The sequence below is a fragment of the Protopterus annectens genome, chromosome 12.part0 (genome assembly GCF_019279795.1).
Source record: "Protopterus annectens isolate FY-2018-M chromosome 12.part0, PAN1.0, whole genome shotgun sequence".
Taxonomy (NCBI): Eukaryota; Metazoa; Chordata; order Ceratodontiformes; family Protopteridae; genus Protopterus; species Protopterus annectens.
The window spans coordinates 101,704,042-101,725,663 of NC_056746.1; the positions used below are offsets into that span (position 1 = coordinate 101,704,042).

General features: G+C 44.0%; 1 protein-coding gene across 1 annotated transcript in view; it reads left to right on the forward strand.

The window, feature by feature from the left end:
* EIF3B (eukaryotic translation initiation factor 3 subunit B) overlaps positions 1 to 21,622 on the forward strand; it is a gene marked incomplete in the record, with an annotated part of 704,366 nt that overhangs the window by 361,648 nt on the left and 321,096 nt on the right. The window contains 1 exon segment of the mRNA XM_044089128.1: positions 20,748 to 20,826. Coding sequence (XP_043945063.1) covers positions 20,748 to 20,826 — 79 coding nt within the window.

A 21,622-nucleotide genomic window follows, 5' to 3' on the forward strand; every position in this document is an offset into this window, starting at 1 on the left:
CATTACTTTCAAATGATGGCAACAAAAACCCAGCTCCCTGCAAAAAAAATTATGCAGGCCCTGGGCTTCGTGGCATCCTGCATTCTACTAATTCCATATGCAAAACTGCATATGAGGAAACTACAATGGTATCTAAAAAGTGTTTGGACTCAGCATCGTCACAGCCTGGAGACAATCATAACTTTAATTCCCTGCCTACAACAGGAGTTTCAATGATGGTTCCAGGCCTGTCACCACAACAAGGGACAGCCTTTCACCTTACCCACAGCCAGGCAGACAATAACAACGGATGCATCTGATTATGACTGGGGAGCACATATGGCAGGAAAATGTATTCAGGGCACGTGGCCCAAGGAACAAATGCATCGTCACATCAATCAAAAAGAGATGCTAGCTGTACAGAATGCCCTGACCGCCTTCAAGGACCTAATACATCCAGGACAACTATTAATAAAAGTGGACAATACCACAGTTATGTGGTTCATAAACAAGCAAGGGGGCACACATTCCTACCCCCTATGCAGACAAGCCATGACTTTGTGGAATACAGCACTGACCTATCAAGTACATCTGCAGGCACAATTCCTGCCAGGAACAAAAAATACACTGGCAGACGAACTAAGCAGAAATCTCATGGATCCTCATGAATGGAAGCTAAATCCACAAGTGTTCATCATGATAACGAAGAAATGGGGACGCCCAGACATAGATCTTTTTGCCTCCCCTCACAATTACCAAATACAGAAATTTTGCACAAGAACTTATCACTCTCAAACATGGAAAGTGGATGCTGTATCATTCAGCTGGAAAGGCCTGACAAGTCTATGCCTTCCTTCCGATGCCTCTTCTCACCAAGGTGCTACTAAAAGTCAGACAAGAAAAGCCAAAAATGATCCTGATTGCATCAGACTGGCCACGCCAGCACTGGTATCCAATCTTAGAGTTTGTCTCAAGGCCCAGCTTGGCTTCTACCTCAAATCCCTCGTCTTCTGACACAACAAAACAGTCAGATTCTGCATAGTCCACTGAGAACCTTAAACCTGGCAGCATGGCAGATAATGTAGCCACTCAGACTGCACCTCTTTCTAAAGCTGTTATGGATGTCATTTTAGAAGCCAGGAGGCCCAGCACTAGGAAATCTTATGCAGAAAAATGGAAGAGATTCTGTGCTTGGAACCAGGCACAAGGACTCGAACCACTTGTCCCTAATATACCTCAGATTTTGCAATACCTAACTGAGATGCTGGACAAAGACTTATCTTTCACATCTATTAAAATCCATGCCTCTGCCATTTCAGCTCATTACAATACGGAACCTCCTATTTTTTCACATCCTCTACTACGACAGCACCTCAGAGGGGCAAAAAATATAAGACCCCCAAGGAGAGCACCAGTACCTACTTGGGACCTCAATTTTGTTTTAGAAAAACTCACACTGCCTCCTTTTGAACCAGCCAGCACAGCTGATCTAAAATTCTTGTCATGGAAAACTGCTCTGCTCCTAGCAATAACTTCAGCAAGAAGAGTCTCAGAGTTACAGGCATTAATGGCTGTGGAACCTTTCCTCATTTTTCATCAGGACAGGGTTTCTCTTAGGACAAACCCAACATTCATTTGCCTTAACCAAACCATTCATTTACCTACCTTTTACCCAAATCCCCAGAATAAAGAGGAGAGACTTCTGCACGCTTTGGATATACACAGACAGCTACGATTCTACTTGGACAAAACAAAAGCTTTCAGAAAAACTGAGCAACTGTTTGTAGCATATGCAGCAGGATTACAAGGAAAGCCTATTACAAAGCAGACAATCTCGAAATGGATAGGACACTGCATCCGCTTCTGTTATGCACAACATGGCAAATCAGTGCCTAAGGGCATTAGGCCTCATTCTACCAGAGCAGCAGCCACTTCAGCGGCTTTCCTCAGAGGGGTACCAACCAAAGACCTATTAGAAGCTGCAACCTGGAGCTCAGTGCACACTTTCACCAAGCACTACTACTTACCTCTCTACTCTAAATCCAGAACAGGCTTTGCCACTGCAGTTCTGCAGGGTTTGTTAGCCTCTCCAAATCCAATTTAGACTCAGCCACCCAATCTCAGCTTTGGGATTCTACCCAAGTGTAATGACTGCAACAGTGAAACACGATGAACATAGTACAGTTGTATACCTACCATAAATGTAGATGTTTGAGTGTATTCACTGTTGCAGTCCAGGCTACCCACCCACCATCCCCCTTTTTCGTTGCTGGGATTTTTCTGTACTTCTCATCTCTATACAACCTATGTGGTGTATTTGCTTGTAGATGAAGGAAATGTTTATAGTAATATATGCATGTATTTGGGCATAATTTTATCTTTTCAGTCTTCCTATCTGGGGGCACCTGATATCTGGGGCAAGAAAAACTGAAGAAAATGGCATCTGTTGCAACTTTTATACCCCTGGCGCACTGACGTCAGGGAAGAGGCGACAGCAACCGACGCCGGGTCAAGACTTTGGAACTCGGGCCGACTGCGGGTCGCCTGCCAGCAGGATAACCCAAGTGTAATGACTGCAACAGTGAATACACTCTGACATCTACATTTGTGGTAAGTGCACAACTGTACTTTCCTCCTGCCAGGTTTTACACGCGTAGATGCTACAGTGGAACCTGAGACCTGTGGTTCCAGCTGACCCAGTCCTTAAATCAGCATGTCGGGTTTTACACAATGTGCAGAAACACCTGCAGTGGTGGCAGAGCACTACAAACCTGTCTCTGTGCAGCCATTTCCTAGCTGTGACCCCTGCAGTAGCTATCCCCACAGATGACACCTTCTTATGGTGGGCAGTCACTGTCAAGTTTATATAGTCGAAGATGCATGGTCACAGGACTAGGCCAACCTGCACATCAGTACAGTAGAGAGGAGGGTGATAATCCTGATGTCACAGGACATGCAGGATTCTGTTCCCTTCGTTGTGATTGTTTATATAGTCGAAGATGCATGGTCACAGGACTAGGCCAACCTGCACATCAGTACAGTAGAGAGGAGGGTGATAATCCTGATGTCACAGGACATGCAGGATTCTGTTCCCTTCGTTGTGATTGTTTATATAGTCGAAGATGCATGGTCACAGGACTAGGCCAACCTGCACATCAGTACAGTAGAGAGGAGGGTGATAATCCTGATGTCACAGGACATGCAGGATTCTGTTCCCTTCGTTGTGATTGTTTATATAGTCGAAGATACATGGTCACAGGACTAGGCCAACCTGCACATCAGTACAGTAGAGAGGAGGGTGATAATCCTGATGTCACAGGACATGCAGGATTCTGTTCCCTTCGTTGTGATTGTTTATATAGTCGAAGATGCATGGTCACAGGACTAGGCCAACCTGCACATCAGTACAGTAGAGAGGAGGGTGATAATCCTGATGTCACAGGACATGCAGGATTCTGTTCCTTCGTTGTGATTGTTTATATAGTCGAAGATACATGGTCACAGGACTAGGCCAACCTGCACATCAGTACAGTAGAGAGGAGGGTGATGATCCTGATGTCACAGGACATGCAGGATTCTGTTCCCTTCGTTGTGATTGTTTATATAGTCGAAGATGCATGGTCACAGGACTAGGCCAACCTGCACATCAGTACAGTAGAGAGGAGGGTGATGATCCTGATGTCACAGGACATGCAGGATTCTGTTCCCTTCGTTGTGATTGTTTATATAGTCGAAGATGCATGGTCACAGGACTAGGCCAACCTGCACATCAGTACAGTAGAGAGGAGGGTGATGATCCTGATGTCACAGGACATGCAGGATTCTGTTCCCTTCGTTGTGATTGCCATCACCTTTGACAACATGGTGGTGGTCTTGGATGTCAACAGGTAAATGTTTATTCCTCTCACATCCACTGTGCCTAGAGGAGTTGAGGGTGCGGAACTACTCGCTGATATTAAGTCACATCCCAGGAGAAGTCAGCCATTTGCATCAATTCTACTCTATTCTCCACTAAGGAGACCACCTGATATGCTGTTCCCAGATTGGCTTTTGGGGGACTCCTTTACACTTTTTCTGCTTACTCTGAGATTGATGCATAGAGCAAGACTGTGCAAAGCCTAACTTATCCTGCTCACTGCTACAGTTTGGTTCCCATGTTGAAGGAACCACTACACCTGAAGCCCTTTAAGAATTTTGCTGACACAACCTTCAGGCAAGAGTTACACAAATCTGCAAACCTTCCATCTAACCTCATGTTTGTTCCACTTTCTGTGGTAGCCAGGATCTTTTACATCCTGACAGGATGATTATGTTCCTTCTGCCCAGAGATCTGGTACTAGGAGTATGTACAGGGACAAATGGACACCCTGTGTAGTGTGGGCTGCCTGCAGACCACTAAATTCCTATGTACTGTGGGCTGCAGGCAGAGCAATGCAGTCCTGTGTACTGTGGGCTGCAGGCAGAGCGATGCAGTCCTGTGTACTGTGGGCTGCCGGCAGAGCAATGCAGTCCTGTGTACTGTGGGCTGCCGGCAGAGCAATGCAGTCCTGTGTACTGTGGGCTGCCGGCAGAGCAATGCAATCCTGTGTGCTGCCGGCAGAGCGATGCAGTCCTTTGTACTGTGGGCTGCCGGCAGAGCAATGCAGTCCTTTGTACTGTGAGCTGCCGGCAGAGCAATGCAGTCCTTTGTACTGTGTGCTGCCGGCAGAGCAATGCAGTCCTGTGTACTGTGTGCTGCCGGCAGAGCAATGCAGTCCTGTGTACTCTGGGCTGCCGGCAGAGCGATGCAGTCCTGTGTACTGTGGGCTGCCGGCAGAGCGATGCAGTCCTGTGTACTGTGGGCTGCCGGCAGAGCGATGCAGTCCTGTGTACTGTGGGCTGCCGGCAGAGCGATGCATCTTTCTTAACAGCTCCAGTCACAACAGATAGTCAGATTTGAGCTGTTCTTTTGTAAGAGTGCATCTGGCAGGAATCTCTGTTTGCGATCTGGGAACCAAGTTTTTGTGCTTTATCTCCTTTAAGGTCTGTAAAGTGCTCTAAAGAGGATAATTTTTCATTCCGTCCCAGTTAAAGATCCTTTCCCTCCTTGGAAGCTATGCTCTGCCTTTGAAAACGACACCCTCCCCCTCTAACCTGCAGCCTGGGCAGATTGGAAGTACTTATTTAGAAAGACATTGTTCTTGCTGGATGTCACATCAGCTAGGAGGATCTCGCACTTCCCTATATATTAATCCATTGTATGTAATATTCCATAATGAGAGGGTGTTTTATGCATCAGTCCATCTTTCATGTCTACACCAGTTACATAGCCCAACCCAAACTAATACAATCATCTTTCTAATTTCTTTCAGAATTTTCCAGTGGAAGAGGGAACTTGATGCATTGCATGGATGTACATAGGCAATGTCTTTTCTGACTGGTGAGAACTAAATTAGGAAAGACCCCAAACTGTTTGGACCTCATTTTCTTGTTGAAAAATGATACGAAGTTTTGAAAATTAATTTAGCCTTATGATTATATTAATTTCTGGTTCAAAAACCTTGATAAGCCTTTGTATAGGTATGGCAAACTGTAGTTCAGTCTGGGGCAGTAGCTACAATTTACGCCTTCTATAAGAATTCATCCAGAGCTGCTGTTTATGGTAGCAGCTACACAAGCTTCTTTGAGTATTTTTGCAAGACCCTACATGCTCGTTGTAATCTCTAGTGCTTGCTCTTCACTCAGGTCTGCAGTTATCTGAAGCATGTTCTCATGAACTGGGGACTCTCATATCAGTCAGGTGAGGGCAGACGTGATAGTTTCTGATGTGAAATGCATGTACTTTCCTTAGTGATGGATCTGAAGGTTCAGGTATGTCCTTGCTGATATTCCCACCTTCCATTGCTCTGCCCTTGAGAAGAAGAGGCCTCTATGCAGTAACTTCAGTAAGCTTTGCTTGAGAGTGTACTGCAAGGCATTTAGAGAGAAAAGGGGTTGAGCAAAATAATTTGGGTAGAAAAAGGAGTTTGTAATCTGGCAGCATCTCTGGTGTGGAGTTCTTAGGACCTGGGTGGTTCCAAGTCCTGTCAGTTATTGGGGATGCAACTAATCTGTCAGATTGTGAGTGTGTAACTTTTGTGTAGATCAGGCCCTCAGCTGTTAATTTGTTTGGTAGTGATAGCACTGAAAGCACATACAGATTACACCTGCAGTGCTGTTATTGTGAGTTGCTTTGTCCTGTGCAAACGAGTAGCACTTGAAAGGTAGTCCACATGCAGTGCCTTTATTTCTCTGTAACTTAAGAATTTATTGTATTCAGTGCCATGATTAGAAATGTTAAATGTGAGAACAATACTTTATCTAAACAAGAAGTGCAAAATGGTGCTTTCTTGTCAGCTGAAAGATTTTTCTATGTCATTTTACTTTTGACTCTGTTTTAGGAGTGTGACATATAATTAATTGACTGCCGGTACAAATTAAAGTTAACATCTTTATTTAGTGTGTGACTGGCATATATGTTTGTAAAAGCATACCTTACTTCCAATTTAGACTGCCCATGGATTCCCTTTTTTTTCCCTCTTACACCACCTATTGCCCCCAGGAAACTAGATGTTCTTCATCTCACATTGCTGCAGTCCTTACATATGGGTAGTCCGCTGTCCTCGGTCGGCCCGAATACCAAAGTATTAGGCTGACGTCGGTCAAGGCGCTTAAAACTGACATCAGGACGTCAGGGTACAAAAGTGCATGACCGACGTCATTTCCTCAGTCTTTTTTGCCGCATGGTCCGATGCAGAAGCAGCGTTGCAAGTGCCGTTCGGCGTTCTGAAATTTTTCGAGTTCGGAGTTTCAGACCGAATCCAAGTTGGCTAAGTACCCCGTTGGGGAATATTTTGTTTTTTTCTTGCCTCAGTGTATTACCGGATGTCAGAAAAAGTGAATAATTGTATTTCTTGTGGGAAACAGATACCGCATAGGGATTATCATTCTTTGTGCATTCCTTGTTTGGGGCCTGAGCACGACGTAGTCGGGTGTCGCTTTGTGCTAGGTTTAATAAGCGCACTATTAAGCGAAGGTTAGATTGTGCTAGGCTGGTCTTCGGTAAGCGGTGCAATTATAATATGCCGTCGGATTCTCCGACGCCCGCTTCCACGAAGAAGCGCAAAGACAAAGCGGTTAAACCCAGGCAAGATGAGTCGTCCGTTCCGGACGCCGGTTCTTTAGAGGCTTCAGTGGAACCGTGGTTCCGATGGAGGCTTCTCTGGAGTCTCAGGGGGAGACTTTGATTTTGCAGGATGTGGCCTCTCAAGAGGCAGGTCAGGCTGAAGGGGCTTCTCAGGTTTCTGTACTCCCCTCCCTTCCCAGGGTGGTTAGACCCTCTCCTTCTGTTTCCAAGGCTTCTTCCAGGGGCAGGCCAGGTTTAGCCTCTGTTGGTGTCAGTCCTAGTTCTGCAGGGTCTGTGCCTAAGAAGCACATGCTTAAAATGGCAGAAGATTTGATTACTCTGATTAGAGGTTCTTTACCCCCTCCTGATAAGAGGCCTAGGGTGGAGCCAGAGTTGGAAAGTTTTGAACAGGCTTCGGATGTTTCAGAGTCTTCGGCTGAAGACTTGCAGGAGTACACTCCTTATTCTGAATCTGATGCAGAAGATTCCACTCCTTCTGCTTCTCCTCCAGAGGATTTTTCTTTTTCAGAGACTCTTCATTCTATGAGGGAACATTTTAAGTGGGAAGGTCAGGACTTCTCTGATTCACGGAAAAGGCTTAGGGAATTTTTGTTTTTACCTCAACATAGGCCCTTAGCTATACCCCCTGTTCTGGATGTTGTGCAAGATGTATTTTCAGAGGCTTCACTTAATCCTGATTCTCTGCCTCCTGCGCCTGTTAAACCGGATAGGTATTACAGGGTGCCTGAGGCTCATAAATATCTCTATAAGAGTCCTAGGGCGGACCCAGAAACTATTAGTCAGGGGCCTAAGGGTGTCAGGGCCTCTGTTGTAAAGAATCCGGTTCCTCTAGATAAAGAGGCCAGAGCTTTGGATAGATGGGGAAAGAAGGTCTATACATCTTCTACCTTAGCAGTGAGGGCTTTGAATTGCCAGTTTCATATGTTGAAATATCAAAATTTTCTTCTTTCACAATTGAAATCTAAGGTGGATGCTCTGGCAGAAGGCATTGAGTGTAAAGAATTACAAGATTTGGTGCATGTTTCTGAACAGGTGGTAAGCATTCTTTACAGTGTGGTTTTGATGCTTTGCAGGCCTCTTCTAGGGTGGCTGCTACTGGTTCAGTTCTTCGCAGGCACGCCTGGCTTAAGGATCAGAATTTATCTGACCATATTAAGACAAGGATTTTGGATGCTCCTTTGCAGTCAGAAGTGTTGTTTGGCCCACCTGTGGAGTCCGTCTTGAAGAAAATGGAAGACAAGGCTAAGTCTATGCAGACTGTTAAAGATTTTTTGCAAGTTCAGCCTCCGAAGTTTAGTAGAAATTGGCCTGCTAAGGGGTGGACGTATCCTTCTTCTGATTCTCAGTCTAGGGGTAGATCTAGACGTGGTAGGGGCAGAGCTCAGAGTTCCTTCAGACCTAGAACAGGGAGTTCACCTGCACAATCTTCGAGTGAGGGCAGGGGCCAGTCCTTTCGTAAACAGGCCCAATGACCTGCTTTTTCAGCTGCCAGATCCTTCTTGCCTGGCAGCACCTTTGGGAGGACGGTTGGCACTCTTCAAGGAAAATTGGATTTTAATTACCCAAGACAAATGGGTATTGGATATCATACACCAAGGTTACAAGTTTTATTTCCATACCTTACCTCCTTTCAAAGGCATGCCAGACGTTCCTCCTCAGCAAAGACTAGAGGCTCACAAACAAATTTCTCTACTACTTCAAATAGGAGCTATACAACCGGTCCCTCTGCCAGAAGTGGGCCTAGGATTTTATTCTCGCCTGTTTCTAGTACCAAAGAAAGGGAACACGTGGAGACCAATTTTGGATTTATCTATCCTCAACACATATCTGGACATTCCCAAGTTCAAAATGTTGACGTTACAACAGCTTTTACCTCTGCTGGGCAAAGATCACTGGATGGTGACTCTGGATCTCAAGGAGGCTTACCTTCATGTTCCTATCAGGCCCTGTTGCAGGAAGTATCTGCGTTTTGGCTGGGACTTTTCATTATCAGTTCTCTGCATTGCCCTTTGGCTTATCTTCTGCCCAGAGTGTTCACAAAGGTTCTGGCTCCAGTGGTAGCTTTCTTCAGGCTAAGAGGAATACAAATCTATCCTTATTTGGACGATTGCCTGATTCTGGCTCAAGGAAAGGACGAACTTCATCATCATTTACAGTATGTGATGGCAGTGTTAAGATGCCTAGGGTATTCTGTGAACGAAATAAAGTCCAGTCTAGTACCCTCTCAGGACATGTGCTTTCTGGGTGTGAGACTGAATACAGCATCCCAGATGGCCTTTTGACCCCGGACAAACAAAAGAATCTTTCTCTTTACTTCCACCAATTGTCTCGTCAGTCCAGGCTGACTGCAAGGACAGTCCTTCAAGCCTTGGGGTTCATGGCATCTTGTATTCTGGTACTTCCCAATGCCAAACTGCATATGAGGAAGCTACAATGGTATCTCAAGAATGTATGGACGCAACACTGCCAAGATATGGACACTGTCATTCAGATAATACCTTGCATTCAAAAGGAATTTTTGTGGTGGGCTCAGGAATGTCACCTAAACAAGGGACTCTCTGTGACCCGACCAGAGGCGAGTCAGATTCTAACGACAGATGCCTCAGACAAAGCTTGGGAGCTCATCTAAATGGAAAATGGGTACAAGACACGTGGCCTGCCAGACTTCAACATTTACATATCAACTTGAAGGAGATGTTAGCAGTCCAATTTGCATTGATAGCTTTCAAGGATTTACTTCTTCCAGGGCAGGTGTTGATTCAAACAGACAACACAACTGTCATGTGGTACATCAACAAGCAAGGGGGCACATTCTTACCCTCTATGCAGACAAGCAATGATTTTGTGGGAGACTGCTCTCAGTTTGCAGCTAAATCTTCAGGCAAGGTTTCTGCCAGGAGCACAGAACTCCTTAGCAGATGTGTTGAGCAGACAAATCATGGATCCCCACGAGTGGAAATTGGATCCTCATGTATTTCAGAAATTGACAGTGTTATGGGGAACTCCAGACATAGATCTGTTCGCTTCTCCACTAAATTACCAGTTGCCAAAGTTTTGCACAAAAACGTTTCATCCCACAGCTTGGAAAGTGGATGCTCTCTCATTCAATTGGAGCAATCTTCACGTGTATGCCTTTCCACCACTGCCTCTCCTCCCAAAGGTACTCCTGAAGGTCAGACAGGACAAGCCAACCATGATTTTAATAGCTCCGGATTGGCCTCGACAGCACTGGTACCCATTACTGAGAAGTCTGGTACGGGAGCCTCCATGGCCTTTGCCTTTGATTCCACACCTGCTGTCTCAGGAGAACAGTCATTTACTCAATGTCAAACTTCACTCTCTGCATCTGACAGCCTGGCATAGGTTCATAGGTTCATACTAGGCTATCTGCCCAAGGGCATTTACAAGCCTAGCCCATAGTTTTGTGGCTTACGCCACCCCTTTAGTATGGGGAACTATACCCATTATTTTGCTGTGCCTCTGTTGAGCAGTGACACTGAGGTAATCCCTGGGGTATATCTGCGATCTCCCATCCATTGGTCAAGATTTCTCTTGAACAAGGCCAGCGAGGTGCTCTGCCTCACATATACCGGGATTTTATTCCACAGCATAGGGAGTCTTTGGGTGATGAATCTATCCCTCCAGCACGTCCTATTAATAGCCATGTCGAGGTTTAAGTCTCCCGCCCTTGTGGCTCTGATGGATCTAGATTTTTTGAGGTGAAGCATATTCATCAAATCTGGGTTTGACATGGCCTTGTATGTTAGGCAAAGGTCACCTCTGAGCAAGCGTGTAGCGACTGAATAGAGCTGGAGTTCTTTCAGTCGGGCAGCATAAGACAGATGTTTGAGACCCTTTATCCTTTTGGTGAGGAACTTTTGTGGCCACTCCAGCTGCTGCAAGTGTCGGGACAGATACATTCCGAATGGGGCATTGTACTCAATCATTGGTCTGATGAGTGATGAGTATAGGGAGACTATGACCTCCCTTGATCTAGATGAGAATCCCTTCATGATAAGGTGGGCAATGTAGAAGGTCTTCCTAACTACTTTAGCTACATGGGTGTCGAATGACAGACTACTATCAACCTGGGTCCCCAGGTCCCTGATAACTTCTTCTGTGCTCAGTGGATTGCCACCTGTTTGGTAGCTAGGTGTAACCTTGTTTTTCCCGAAGGGTATGACTATGCATTTTTTGGCATTTAACTTTAGGCCATGGCTCTGGCACCAGTTATCCGCTTCTGTGAGACCCTTCTGAAGGATATCTGTGTCAGATGTGTTTTCTACTATGGCCCAGTTTGCAGTCATCTGCAAACTTTGTCAGCCATAACCCTCCTGTGTTTGCTTGTACTGGAAAAGTAGATGCCAAACAAGAGTGGGCCCAGGACTGAGCCCTGTGGTACACCACTTGTGACAGGCTTTGAGTCTGACATGGCGCCAGCAACTCTGACCCTGTGGGTTCTGTCACTCAGCCAGTTTGCAACCCATCTTGTGATGTATGGGTTAACATTTAAGCTGATGAGTTTTTCAATGATACCCGAGTGGGGTATTGTATCAAGGCCTTCGCCAGATCGAGGTAGGCTGTATGGACTGCCTTTCCTCATCAATGGCTTTGGTGACTGTTTCAAAAGTCAACCAAGTTTAGAAGGCATGATCTGCCTTTGACAAAGCCAAACTGGGATGGATCCAAAGTCTGCAAATTCCCTATGTCTTTATTTATGAGGTCCATTATGATCCTCTCCATGGCTTTGCAGATAAGGCTTGTCAAGCTAATGGGCGGTAATTTCCAGGGTCGGTGGAGGCACCGCCTTTGTGAAGTGGGACCACAGTTGCAGTGCGCCACTCCCTGGGTAATGTATCCAGAGGTAAGACTATGATTAAACAGCTGTCCTAGCTGTGGGTTTAATTCCTCGTTGAGTTCGTGGAGCACACAGCCGGGGACACCATCAGGTCCCATGGATGCTGTGTTTTTGCTTTGGAGAGAGCAGTTCTCACTTGGGCGTTGGAGATGTTTGGGGGCTGCAATCGCTGGTATAGATATCTCTCCTTTGGGGAGGGGGAGAAGTTTGCACTGAACCTGTCAGCCAGTATGTTGGCAATGTCTGTAGGATCAGTAATCTTCACATCATTTTGAACTAGTTCTGAGCATATCTGGGAGTTTCCTCCCAGGTTTCTAACATAGCTAAAGAAGGCCTTATGATTGTCTTTGAGTCTTTAGCTATTTTTCTCTCAAAATTTGCTTTGGATGATTTTATGAGAGCTCTTAGTTTTTTACTTATAGTGATCAAGGGTGTCTTACCTTTTAAGGATTTTGCTCTATCTTGTAGTAGCTTCCTCCTTTTGTTGTAGAGTTTGTTTATGGCTGGGGTCCACCAGACTGGACGCTTGCCTTTGGTACAAAGAGTCTTTGTTTTGCTTGGGATTGCCTTATCCATGCAGTCCTGCAGGTGCTGGTAGAAGGCATTTGTAAGTGATTCAGCGGCTTGAGTACTGTTTTCCGCCAGCTCTGGGGCCTTAAAGGAGACCACACTAGTCTTTAGAAGTGTGAAGTCAGCTTTCGAGAAGTTCTTTACTGTGGTCTTTTTTATTTCAGGTGGGGGTGGGATGAGGACCTCCAGCGAGATTAGTTTGTGATCTGATCTCACCAGTGAGGGGTATACTTCCGGTGTTGAACATTGTGCTCCCATGTTCGTGATTATGAGATCAAGTATGTTTTCTCCTCTTGTGGGGATGGTGACTAGTTGTTCCATGGCATTTGAGTTTATGAATTCCAGGAACTTTTGGGCTAGGGTGTTTGGGCTCGAGTAGTGTTCCCAGTCTATATTAGGGTAATTGAAGTCACCTAGTATGATGGTGTTTGGTGATACATTTATCCCTCTAGTATTTTCAGGAAGGCCATGTGAGGTTCCTGAGTTTGTGAGGGTGGCCTGTAACATGCTACAATTTGCAGAGCAGTCTTGCCTATGGTTAATTGCACCTGGATGGTCTCCGATGCATTGTGCGTTGCCACCAGTCTTGAGGTGTGGGTGTCTTTGATGAATATGGATACCCCTCCCTCCTTTCTTGGTATTGTCCGGATTTTGGGGCCGGAACGCATGATAAGAGGTAAAACCTGATAGTGCTGGGGTGCTCTCAGGAGCCTTGAACCAGGTTTCTGTCACTGCACAGACATCGATGTTCTCCATACTGAGAAGAGCCTCGAGTGCGTGCATTTTGAGATTTAGACTTCTGGCATTGAGCAGCATTACCCTTAGTTTTTTCCTTTTTGTGTTCTAGGGTGGTAGGTTTAGAATTTGAGCCTTGCCTAAAAAGGCACTATGGGGGTGGCAAGAGCCTTTGCCAATATCCGAATCCCAGGGTGACAGGTGCAAGCCGCCCTCATTGCGAAGCAGCGTGGCTTGTCCAGCATGTCATCCCAGGCAGACAGACATTGGATCCCCTTTGAATGACACCAGAGTTTAAGCCAATTGTTAAAGCTGATCATCTTATCTCTGTATTGTGGCATCATTCTTGGTGAAGGTAGGATACTGCTCAAGGTCAGGGTCATACCTGCCTGGGCTACATAATCAGAGAGCTCCTCAATGTCTCTTTTCATGTAGTCCAAGGAGGTGCGCCTCAGGTCGCTTACACCAGCGTGGACAATGACTGAGTCGTATTTGTACCTGCTGTTGAGAGACCTGAGTGCTTGCTATGTGGCGGATTCTAGCGCCCGACAGGCAGCTTACTGTGACCTTCTCCTTACTCAGTCTGGTGAGTGGGACGTCAGTGTGTCTGACTATGGAGTCACCAATGACTAGTGTGTCTGGCATTGTGTTTGGCCTTAAGGGCTGTGACTGTTTGACACTCTGACTGTGAGGTCTATGTGTTGCAGGTGTTGTGTTCTGAGGTGGTGGTTGTTTGGGTGTCTGCTTTGGTGGCCTCTGCTGTTTTGGTAGATTTTTGATCAGAGCCGCCGAGTATGTCTTTGTGTGTTTATGTGTATGATTTGAGGTTGTGATGGTACTATGTGAGACTGGGTCTATAGTGTGTGTGGTAACCTTCTCCTCCTGACTGGTCTTGCCAGTCCTATGTTGAGAGAGCTCAGCCTCCAGTTTGGCCGTATAGTTGCATCTCTCGCATGTATTTGTGTTTTGTGGGAGGAGGAGAGGGTTGTCTGTGTACATGAGGCAATTGTAACATTGCCTCAATATTCCCAGGTTCACCAGCTGAGCAGGAGAGGACACTAGCAACTGATCCCTCGACATGCTAGAAGGACTAGACAAAAAAACTTTAAAAGAGATACCGGGGGATGTGGGTGACTGAGAAATGGGGGTTTGCCTTTTTGGGGTGCTATCTATAAGAGTGCCGTATCAAGGTAATAAGTACTGTAGGAGCAAGTGCTAGGTTTAACAGATAGAGAAAAGTCTACTTGGAGTCAAGTAGAGATGATCTTTTAGGTATTAGAGAAAGTGCTAGTAACAGGGATGCTTAAAGGTAAGATTGAAAAGAATGCACTCTGCAGTGTGCACTAGAGAAGTTAGATATGAAAGTAGGTAACTTGAGTTTTACCTGTTTAAAAGTTAAGGTTTAGTGGAGAGTTACTATTTTTAAAACAGCAAGATGGACTGAAAGGGGTGGTTACTTTTGTATTTTGGTACTATGAAATACTGTAGGATGGCCAATAAATTTAAATAATTGAAGGGGTGGGATTTCAAAAGTGATGGTTTTGTGATTACTCACATAAGCCAGTGAAAGTAGAGAGAAATGAGATATATGGTCAGATTAACATAAGAGGCGGGCAACTAGAAAGACAGTGGTATTTAACAAGACAACTTAAATGGGTGGGAGGGAAAAATTCTGCCTGACTCAGAACAGAGAGAGCTGTGGTCTCTTTTGAAGTTTTAATATGCTGTTAAAACAGAATGCAAGCAAAACACAAGATAAAGAAAACAAACTACAGTATTCAAAATATAGAAAGGCAATACAGAAATACAAAAAAATAGCAGCAAACTAAACTTTCCTTCACAGCAAAATGTAGCAGAGTCTGGATGAGCCTTTCTGGTAAAGCTCTGAAAATTTTTAGTTTACTCCTTAAATAGAAATTTTAGTTCCTAGCTCCACCCCCTCTGTTAACAAGTGATTAACCTTAAGTGACCTCTTCTGTCTTATGAATGAGTCCTTAATTAATCAGTTCTTATTTCTGCCTGACTCAGAACAGAGAGAGCTGTGGTCTCTTTTGAAGTTTTAATATGCTGTTAAAACAGAATGCAAGCAAAACACAAGATAAAGAAAACAAACTACAGTATTCAAAATATAGAAAGGCAATACAGAAATACAAAAAATAACAGCAAACTAACCTTTCCTTCACAGCAAAGTGTAGCAGAGTCTGGCATATTCTGTTTTAAACCCTGGAGGGTCTCAGCTTCCACAACAAGTTTTGAATGTTATTTTGGAGGCCAGAAGGCCTAGTACAAGGAAAGTTTACGCAGATAAATGGAGGAGATTTTTAATTTGGAGTACAGCAAAGGACTTTGATGTTTCTAAACCTAATTTGAGTGTTGCTCTTCAATACCTTACTGAGTTATTGGACAAAGGTTTGTCCTTCTCCTCTATAAAGGTTCATGCTGCAGCAATTTCTGCTCACTATGACTGTGACCCACCATTATTTTCTCATCCTTTGTTTAAGCAATTCCTTAGAGGGGCAAAGAATATAAGACCCCACGTAGAGCTCCTACTCCTGCTTGGGATCTCAATTTTGTGTTGGAGAAACTCACTCTACAACCTTTTGAGCCTGCAGCTACTGCCGAGTTGAAATATTTATCATGGAAGACTGCTTTTTGTTGGCCATTACCTCTGAGAAGGGTTTCTGAATTACAGGCCCTTATGGCGGTTGAGCCTTTCTTAATTTTCCACAAGGATAGGGTGTCTTTGGCACTAACCCTTCCTTTATGCCTAAAGTGGTTTCTAGTGTGGCTTTAAACCAAACTATTCATTTGCCTACTTTTTATGCAAACCCCCAAAATAAAGGGGAGAAGATTTTGCACACTTTGGATATACACAGACAGTTGCGATATTATTTGAGCAGAACTAAAGGGTTCAGGCAGTCTCAGCAGTTGTTTGTTTCATTTGCTTTGGGTTCTCAGGGCAAACCTGTTTCAAAACAAACTATTTCTAAGTGGATTGGTTTTTGTATTGCTTTCTGTTATTCCCATCATGGTAAGGAGATTCCAGCTGGGATTAGGCCTCATTCCACTAGGGCTACTGCCACTTCTACAGCTTTTTTAAGGGGGGTGGCTACTAAAGATATTTTGGAGGCTGCTACTTGGAGTTCAGTGCATACTTTCTCTAAGCATTACCACCTTCCACTTTACTCTAAATCTAGGGCTGGTTTTGCCACTGCAATTTTACAGGGCATTTTGGCAGCTCCTAATGCTTTATAGTTTTGCCATCCTCCCTTGCCTCTGATTTGGGATTCTACCCATATGTAAGGACTGCAGCAATGTGAGATGAAGAACATAGTACAGTTTTGTACCTACCATAAATGTAGATGTTCGAAGATCCACATTGCTGCAGTCAAATTTACCCTCCCTCCTTCCCCTCTGTAGTTAGAGGTGGTTGTGTGGTCTGGGTTGTAAATATTGTAAATATGGTTAGTGCAGGGGTGGTTGGTTGTTCTTTGCTGTTTTTTTTTTTTGGCTTTGGCCTTTCCTTTTAGGGCTTTCTGACATCTGGGGCAAGAAAAGACTGAGGAAATGACGTCGGTCATGCGCTTTTGTACCCTGACGTCCTGATGTCAGTTTTAAGCGCCTTGACCGACGTCAGCCTAATACTTTGGTATTCGGGCCGACCGAGGACAGCGGACTACCCATATGTAAGGACTGCAGCAATGTGGATCTTCGAACATCTACATTTCTGGTAGGTACAAAACTGTACTTTCTGCCATCTTGTAGCTTGAAATTTGTTGTTAAAAAGCTTTCTGTGCCACCTTTTGAGCCAAGCAGTGACTGTAATGATTGTTTTTGTCACCAAAACAAAGGTTTTTCTATCACATGTACTTGCATGATCTCTGAGATGCAAAGCCAGATAGCAATTGGGACTTTCACTATTTTAACTGATCATGGTGTTTTTAGGGACTAATGCTTCCTTTATGCCCAAATATCTGAGCTGGTTTTGAACCAAGTAGGGGAGAAGTTGCTGAGTTTACTGGATGTGCATAATCAGCTCAGATATCATTTACAGAGAGCCAGGCCAGTGTTAGCAGGCCCACTTGGAATGGCTACCCAGTTGTATTGTCTTCTGCTGTTATTGGCATAGAAGAGCAAGGCAATTTCTGTGTAAGCTGCTACTACTACAGTGCTTCCTTTAGAAATGCCAGCTCAGAGTAGTTTTGTGTTAGCCATGTGGACTTCCATCCACACCTTTTACAAACTAGATTGCTTTCCAGAAGTAGGACAGGCGTGGTCACTGCACTTCTGCATGGCATTTTAGTGTCATCACCCTAGGCATCTGGTGTGTGCACTGGTTTGTTATTCTTCCCGACTGCAATGAGCGGTACTGCAACATTGATTTCAGTGATGAACTTAGTGCCGCTACATTATAATTTATCAAAGCGGCAGAAGCTTGAATGCAGAGTTCAGTTCTGTAGTGTAGATTCCTAGACACCACCACCCCCTTTTTTTCCTGTAATTTCTGTTTATAAGAGGAAATATTGCAGATCCTGTCAGTACTGTCAGGGGCAGTTCCTGTGGTAAGGGCCTACAAGTCATTCCACATGGGACCCACCAGTCAGGCATGTCTGTTTGAGAAAATGTTCTATTTTTCTCACACACAAGCGCGTGCACACACACACACACACACACACACACACACACACACACACACACACACACACACACACACACACACACACACACACACACCAGATGGTATGGGCTGCTGTTTTTTTACCTGGCATTCTAAGGTATGGAGAAGACACCAGCCTACCCTATAGATCTGAAAAACTCCAGAAGTCATACTAGTTAAGTGCATGTCCACCTATGGCCAACTTGCCATCTGGAGTGCATGATAACTACAACACTAAATCACAGCCTTAGTCACAGAGTAGCATTGTGGACCTTTGTAGCATACTTCGTCAGTTGTGGGACTTGTTGAAAAAGATTAGAAAGCCATGCAGTGCCAATGCACTGCAGAGAGTCCCTTTGAAGGTCCGCTGATATCTGCATGTTTTTTTTTTTTTTTTTTGGTCATTAAATGACACATTTTTATGTTGTAAAGAATAGTTTCAGTATGTTACATATACTGAATGTACATTGAGTACTGCCAGGACACTGCCTGACACTTGCTAAATATCTAAGCTGATTATTCACATCCTGTTTGTTAGTTCCTGCTGTGCACAGTGACAGTTTGGCTGAATTTTTAGGTGTCCATCAAACTGATTCTTGTGGCTTTGAGGCACCCATCTTGCGTGTGTTAAGTATGTACTTATGAGAGCCTTGTGCAAGTTGCAGGAGTTGCTCTGACACTTTGGCTTTATATTGAATGAAAATTAGTAATGCAGCGTTCCTTAGCCACTCATACCAACCTGTACTTCATTGATTTGTGATGTTTCCATTGATATAACTGTTCCCACTTCCTTTGTAGGTGGTATTAAACTGAGAATTTGTCTGACTTGCAGTTGTTTTTGCCACATAGGTTATGTTGCGCTGTTTTTTTTGAAGAAACTTCCTGCATTTGTCTTGTCTTTGACTTCACTTCTCAGAGCTAGTAACATGCTGTAAAATGGTTCCATTTTCTCACGTTATCAGTGGAAGTATGTGGACCAAATTATCTTTTATTCTTTTATTCCACTTCGTGGAACGGTGTACTTTTACTCCGTTACAGTGCTGGCTTGTGGAAAATTGCCAGCATTATGTTTTACATAGGAACAGGGTATTTTTTTTTCTTTTCCAGATGGTGCAGTCGCAGTCTCACAAGGCTCCTACTGAAAACTTGTAATAAGTAAATGTGCACTCAGTTTCACCGTTTAGTAGCAGCATCCATAACTCTAGCACACAGTAAAATGCTAGTTATGAGTGTGTGTAGTTAAATTCTGGAAACTGTAGTCACCTGCTTATGTTTCTTGGCAAACTTTTTTGTCACTGCCTCCAGTGCCAGTCATCTGTCTTGCTACTCCTACTATAGATTGCACACATTCGTTCCATTACAGGGTGACAGCTGGTCACTGAGGTGACCTCAGTCCAGGCAACCATCATTTAATTTTCTAGTCCTAATTCCATGCCATCTCTGAGAGGTGAATGTCTGCTGCTACTTCCCCTGTCATGTGTGTTTTTGCACATGTACATTGAAGGGTGCTGTTGTATGGACATGGTTCAGCAGACTGGAGCACACCTTCCATGATCATGTCCTGCATGCCGTACACCTCTTCATCTAATAGGTGCTGATTTTGCAGGGAATTGGTGCACCTGGCTTAGGGTGAGCCAGCAGGCTTTTACGGTTCAGTTGCACCCTCCTTGTCATCTCCTTCCAAGTCACTATTCAGAACCAGGTCATCTGTTTAATAGTTAGGACTTTATCATGCAAAGCCTTCTACATATCTGCCACACATTAGTAAGATTTAATCCCTGTGGGTGGAAATGAAGTTATGTACAAGGTGCGGTACTTGCAGTGGTGTGAACATGGGTCGTATACTGTCATAGAGAAGGTACGTCAGTGGTACAGTTTACCTCATACCTCTTGGTTCAATTTCTGAGTGGGCTTCCTTCTCTGTACAAGTCTGTATGTCCAGTCTACAGCAGTTTTCCTCTCACATCACAAAGATGTCATTAAGTGAATTATTTATCCACTGATTTTTCCTGCAGGTGTGTGTGCATGTGTTTTCTGCTACAGAATTGCATCCTCCTTAGGTTCTGGTCCCTTTGATTTATGCCTTCTGTTTTGCCTGGGTAGGTCTTTGGTTACTCTTGTAACACTGACAAGGATAAAGGTGGTATATGAAAACAAGTGATTGTGATGAGGAGGAGGTATAGGATGATCTAGTGTCTTAGAGTGGTTCACTGAATAAATTTATGCTGAGAAGGCAACACATGTTATAGTCACTAATGAAGTGGACTGTGACATATGTTTAGAGTGAGGACTGAAAGTAAAACACTGTGCTTCATTTTGTGGTTTCCTTTTTGTCTAGTTATTAATTGTATTGTTAATTGTGTGTGTGTCTCTTGTACTAAATTGTAATAATGAAATTTTAATTTTAAACTGGAAAACTTAAATTTTCTTATGGGCGTTGGCACGAAGCTTCAGTTTTGGAGAATAATATTATTGAAAGTCTTGTCTTTTACTTCTACTGTAGGTGTTTAACTGGAAGTATTTGGTTGAATGAATTTCTCTGAGCAGTGTCATTTTAATATGTTCTAATTTAGAGGAATAAATGCAGAAAGCCATTTTTTTTGTTTTGCATAGATGTTTTAATGTGCAAAGGCAGAGCCTGAACACATGTTTTGTAATGATTTTCAAAACAGGGCCTTGTTGTATGAGTAGAGGAGTTGTTAATCATGTGTGTTAAACTCATTTTGAGTAATTTTTTCCCCATTTAAAGAAGGCAAAACAAATGAATGTCTTTATTTTTACAGAAATGTTTGACAAACAGCAAGCTAACAGTATCTTCTGGAGCCCTCAGGGACAGTTTGTAGTGCTGGCTGGCCTAAGGAGGTAAGTACAAAAATGAATCTCTGGGTTACAAAGTCACGGGTAAAGCAAAGCTGGGGGGGGGGGGGGGGCAAAAGAAGCAACATCATCTGTCAACAGTTCTTTGTGTTTTTAGCAAGATATTCCTGTAAAGCGCTAGTACAGCACAGTTTTTGCCCAGTAGTAGAGATGGCAGTTGCTCCATATGTCAGCTGTACTTTTCTGCTGTTGAGTGTTGTACGTTTATGATAGTAGTGTCGGCAGTCACATGTTTTCTCAAGAGTTTCTTGCCTGTTTTGTATAATGTTTCATTGTTCTCGTCAAATAAATCAGCAGGTGTGCTTCAGATTCCATCCTTCAGTTATCTTTCAATCACATTTTGACTGGAGCACATTGCTATCATCTCGGCCAACCATTACTGTAATCTTAAATGAGTATGTGAGAAAACTAAACATCACCTCAGTGAAGCAGATCTGAAATGGCCTGGTTTATCCTGCTCAACCAGCTGGACAAAAATGCCATCTTTCAGTCTGCTCAGCACAGATATGACTTTCCCAAGTTTGGTCTTATTTTCCTTACCAATTTCTGTTTTTCCTAGGTCATGTTTGCTTCTCAACATGTTCACAGGAGTAAAATGACCCCGGCTTCTTTTTGAATTTTATAGTGGTTGTGATGCCTTTAACATCATAGTTTGAGATTGTTCATCTGTTGGTGATCATATTCTTTAGATATTGATTAGATAGCAGCAAAAAAAAAAATATGCCTACTTCTGTTTCCTTACAACTAGGCTGTAGCTACTTTATACACCTTATCACCCTTC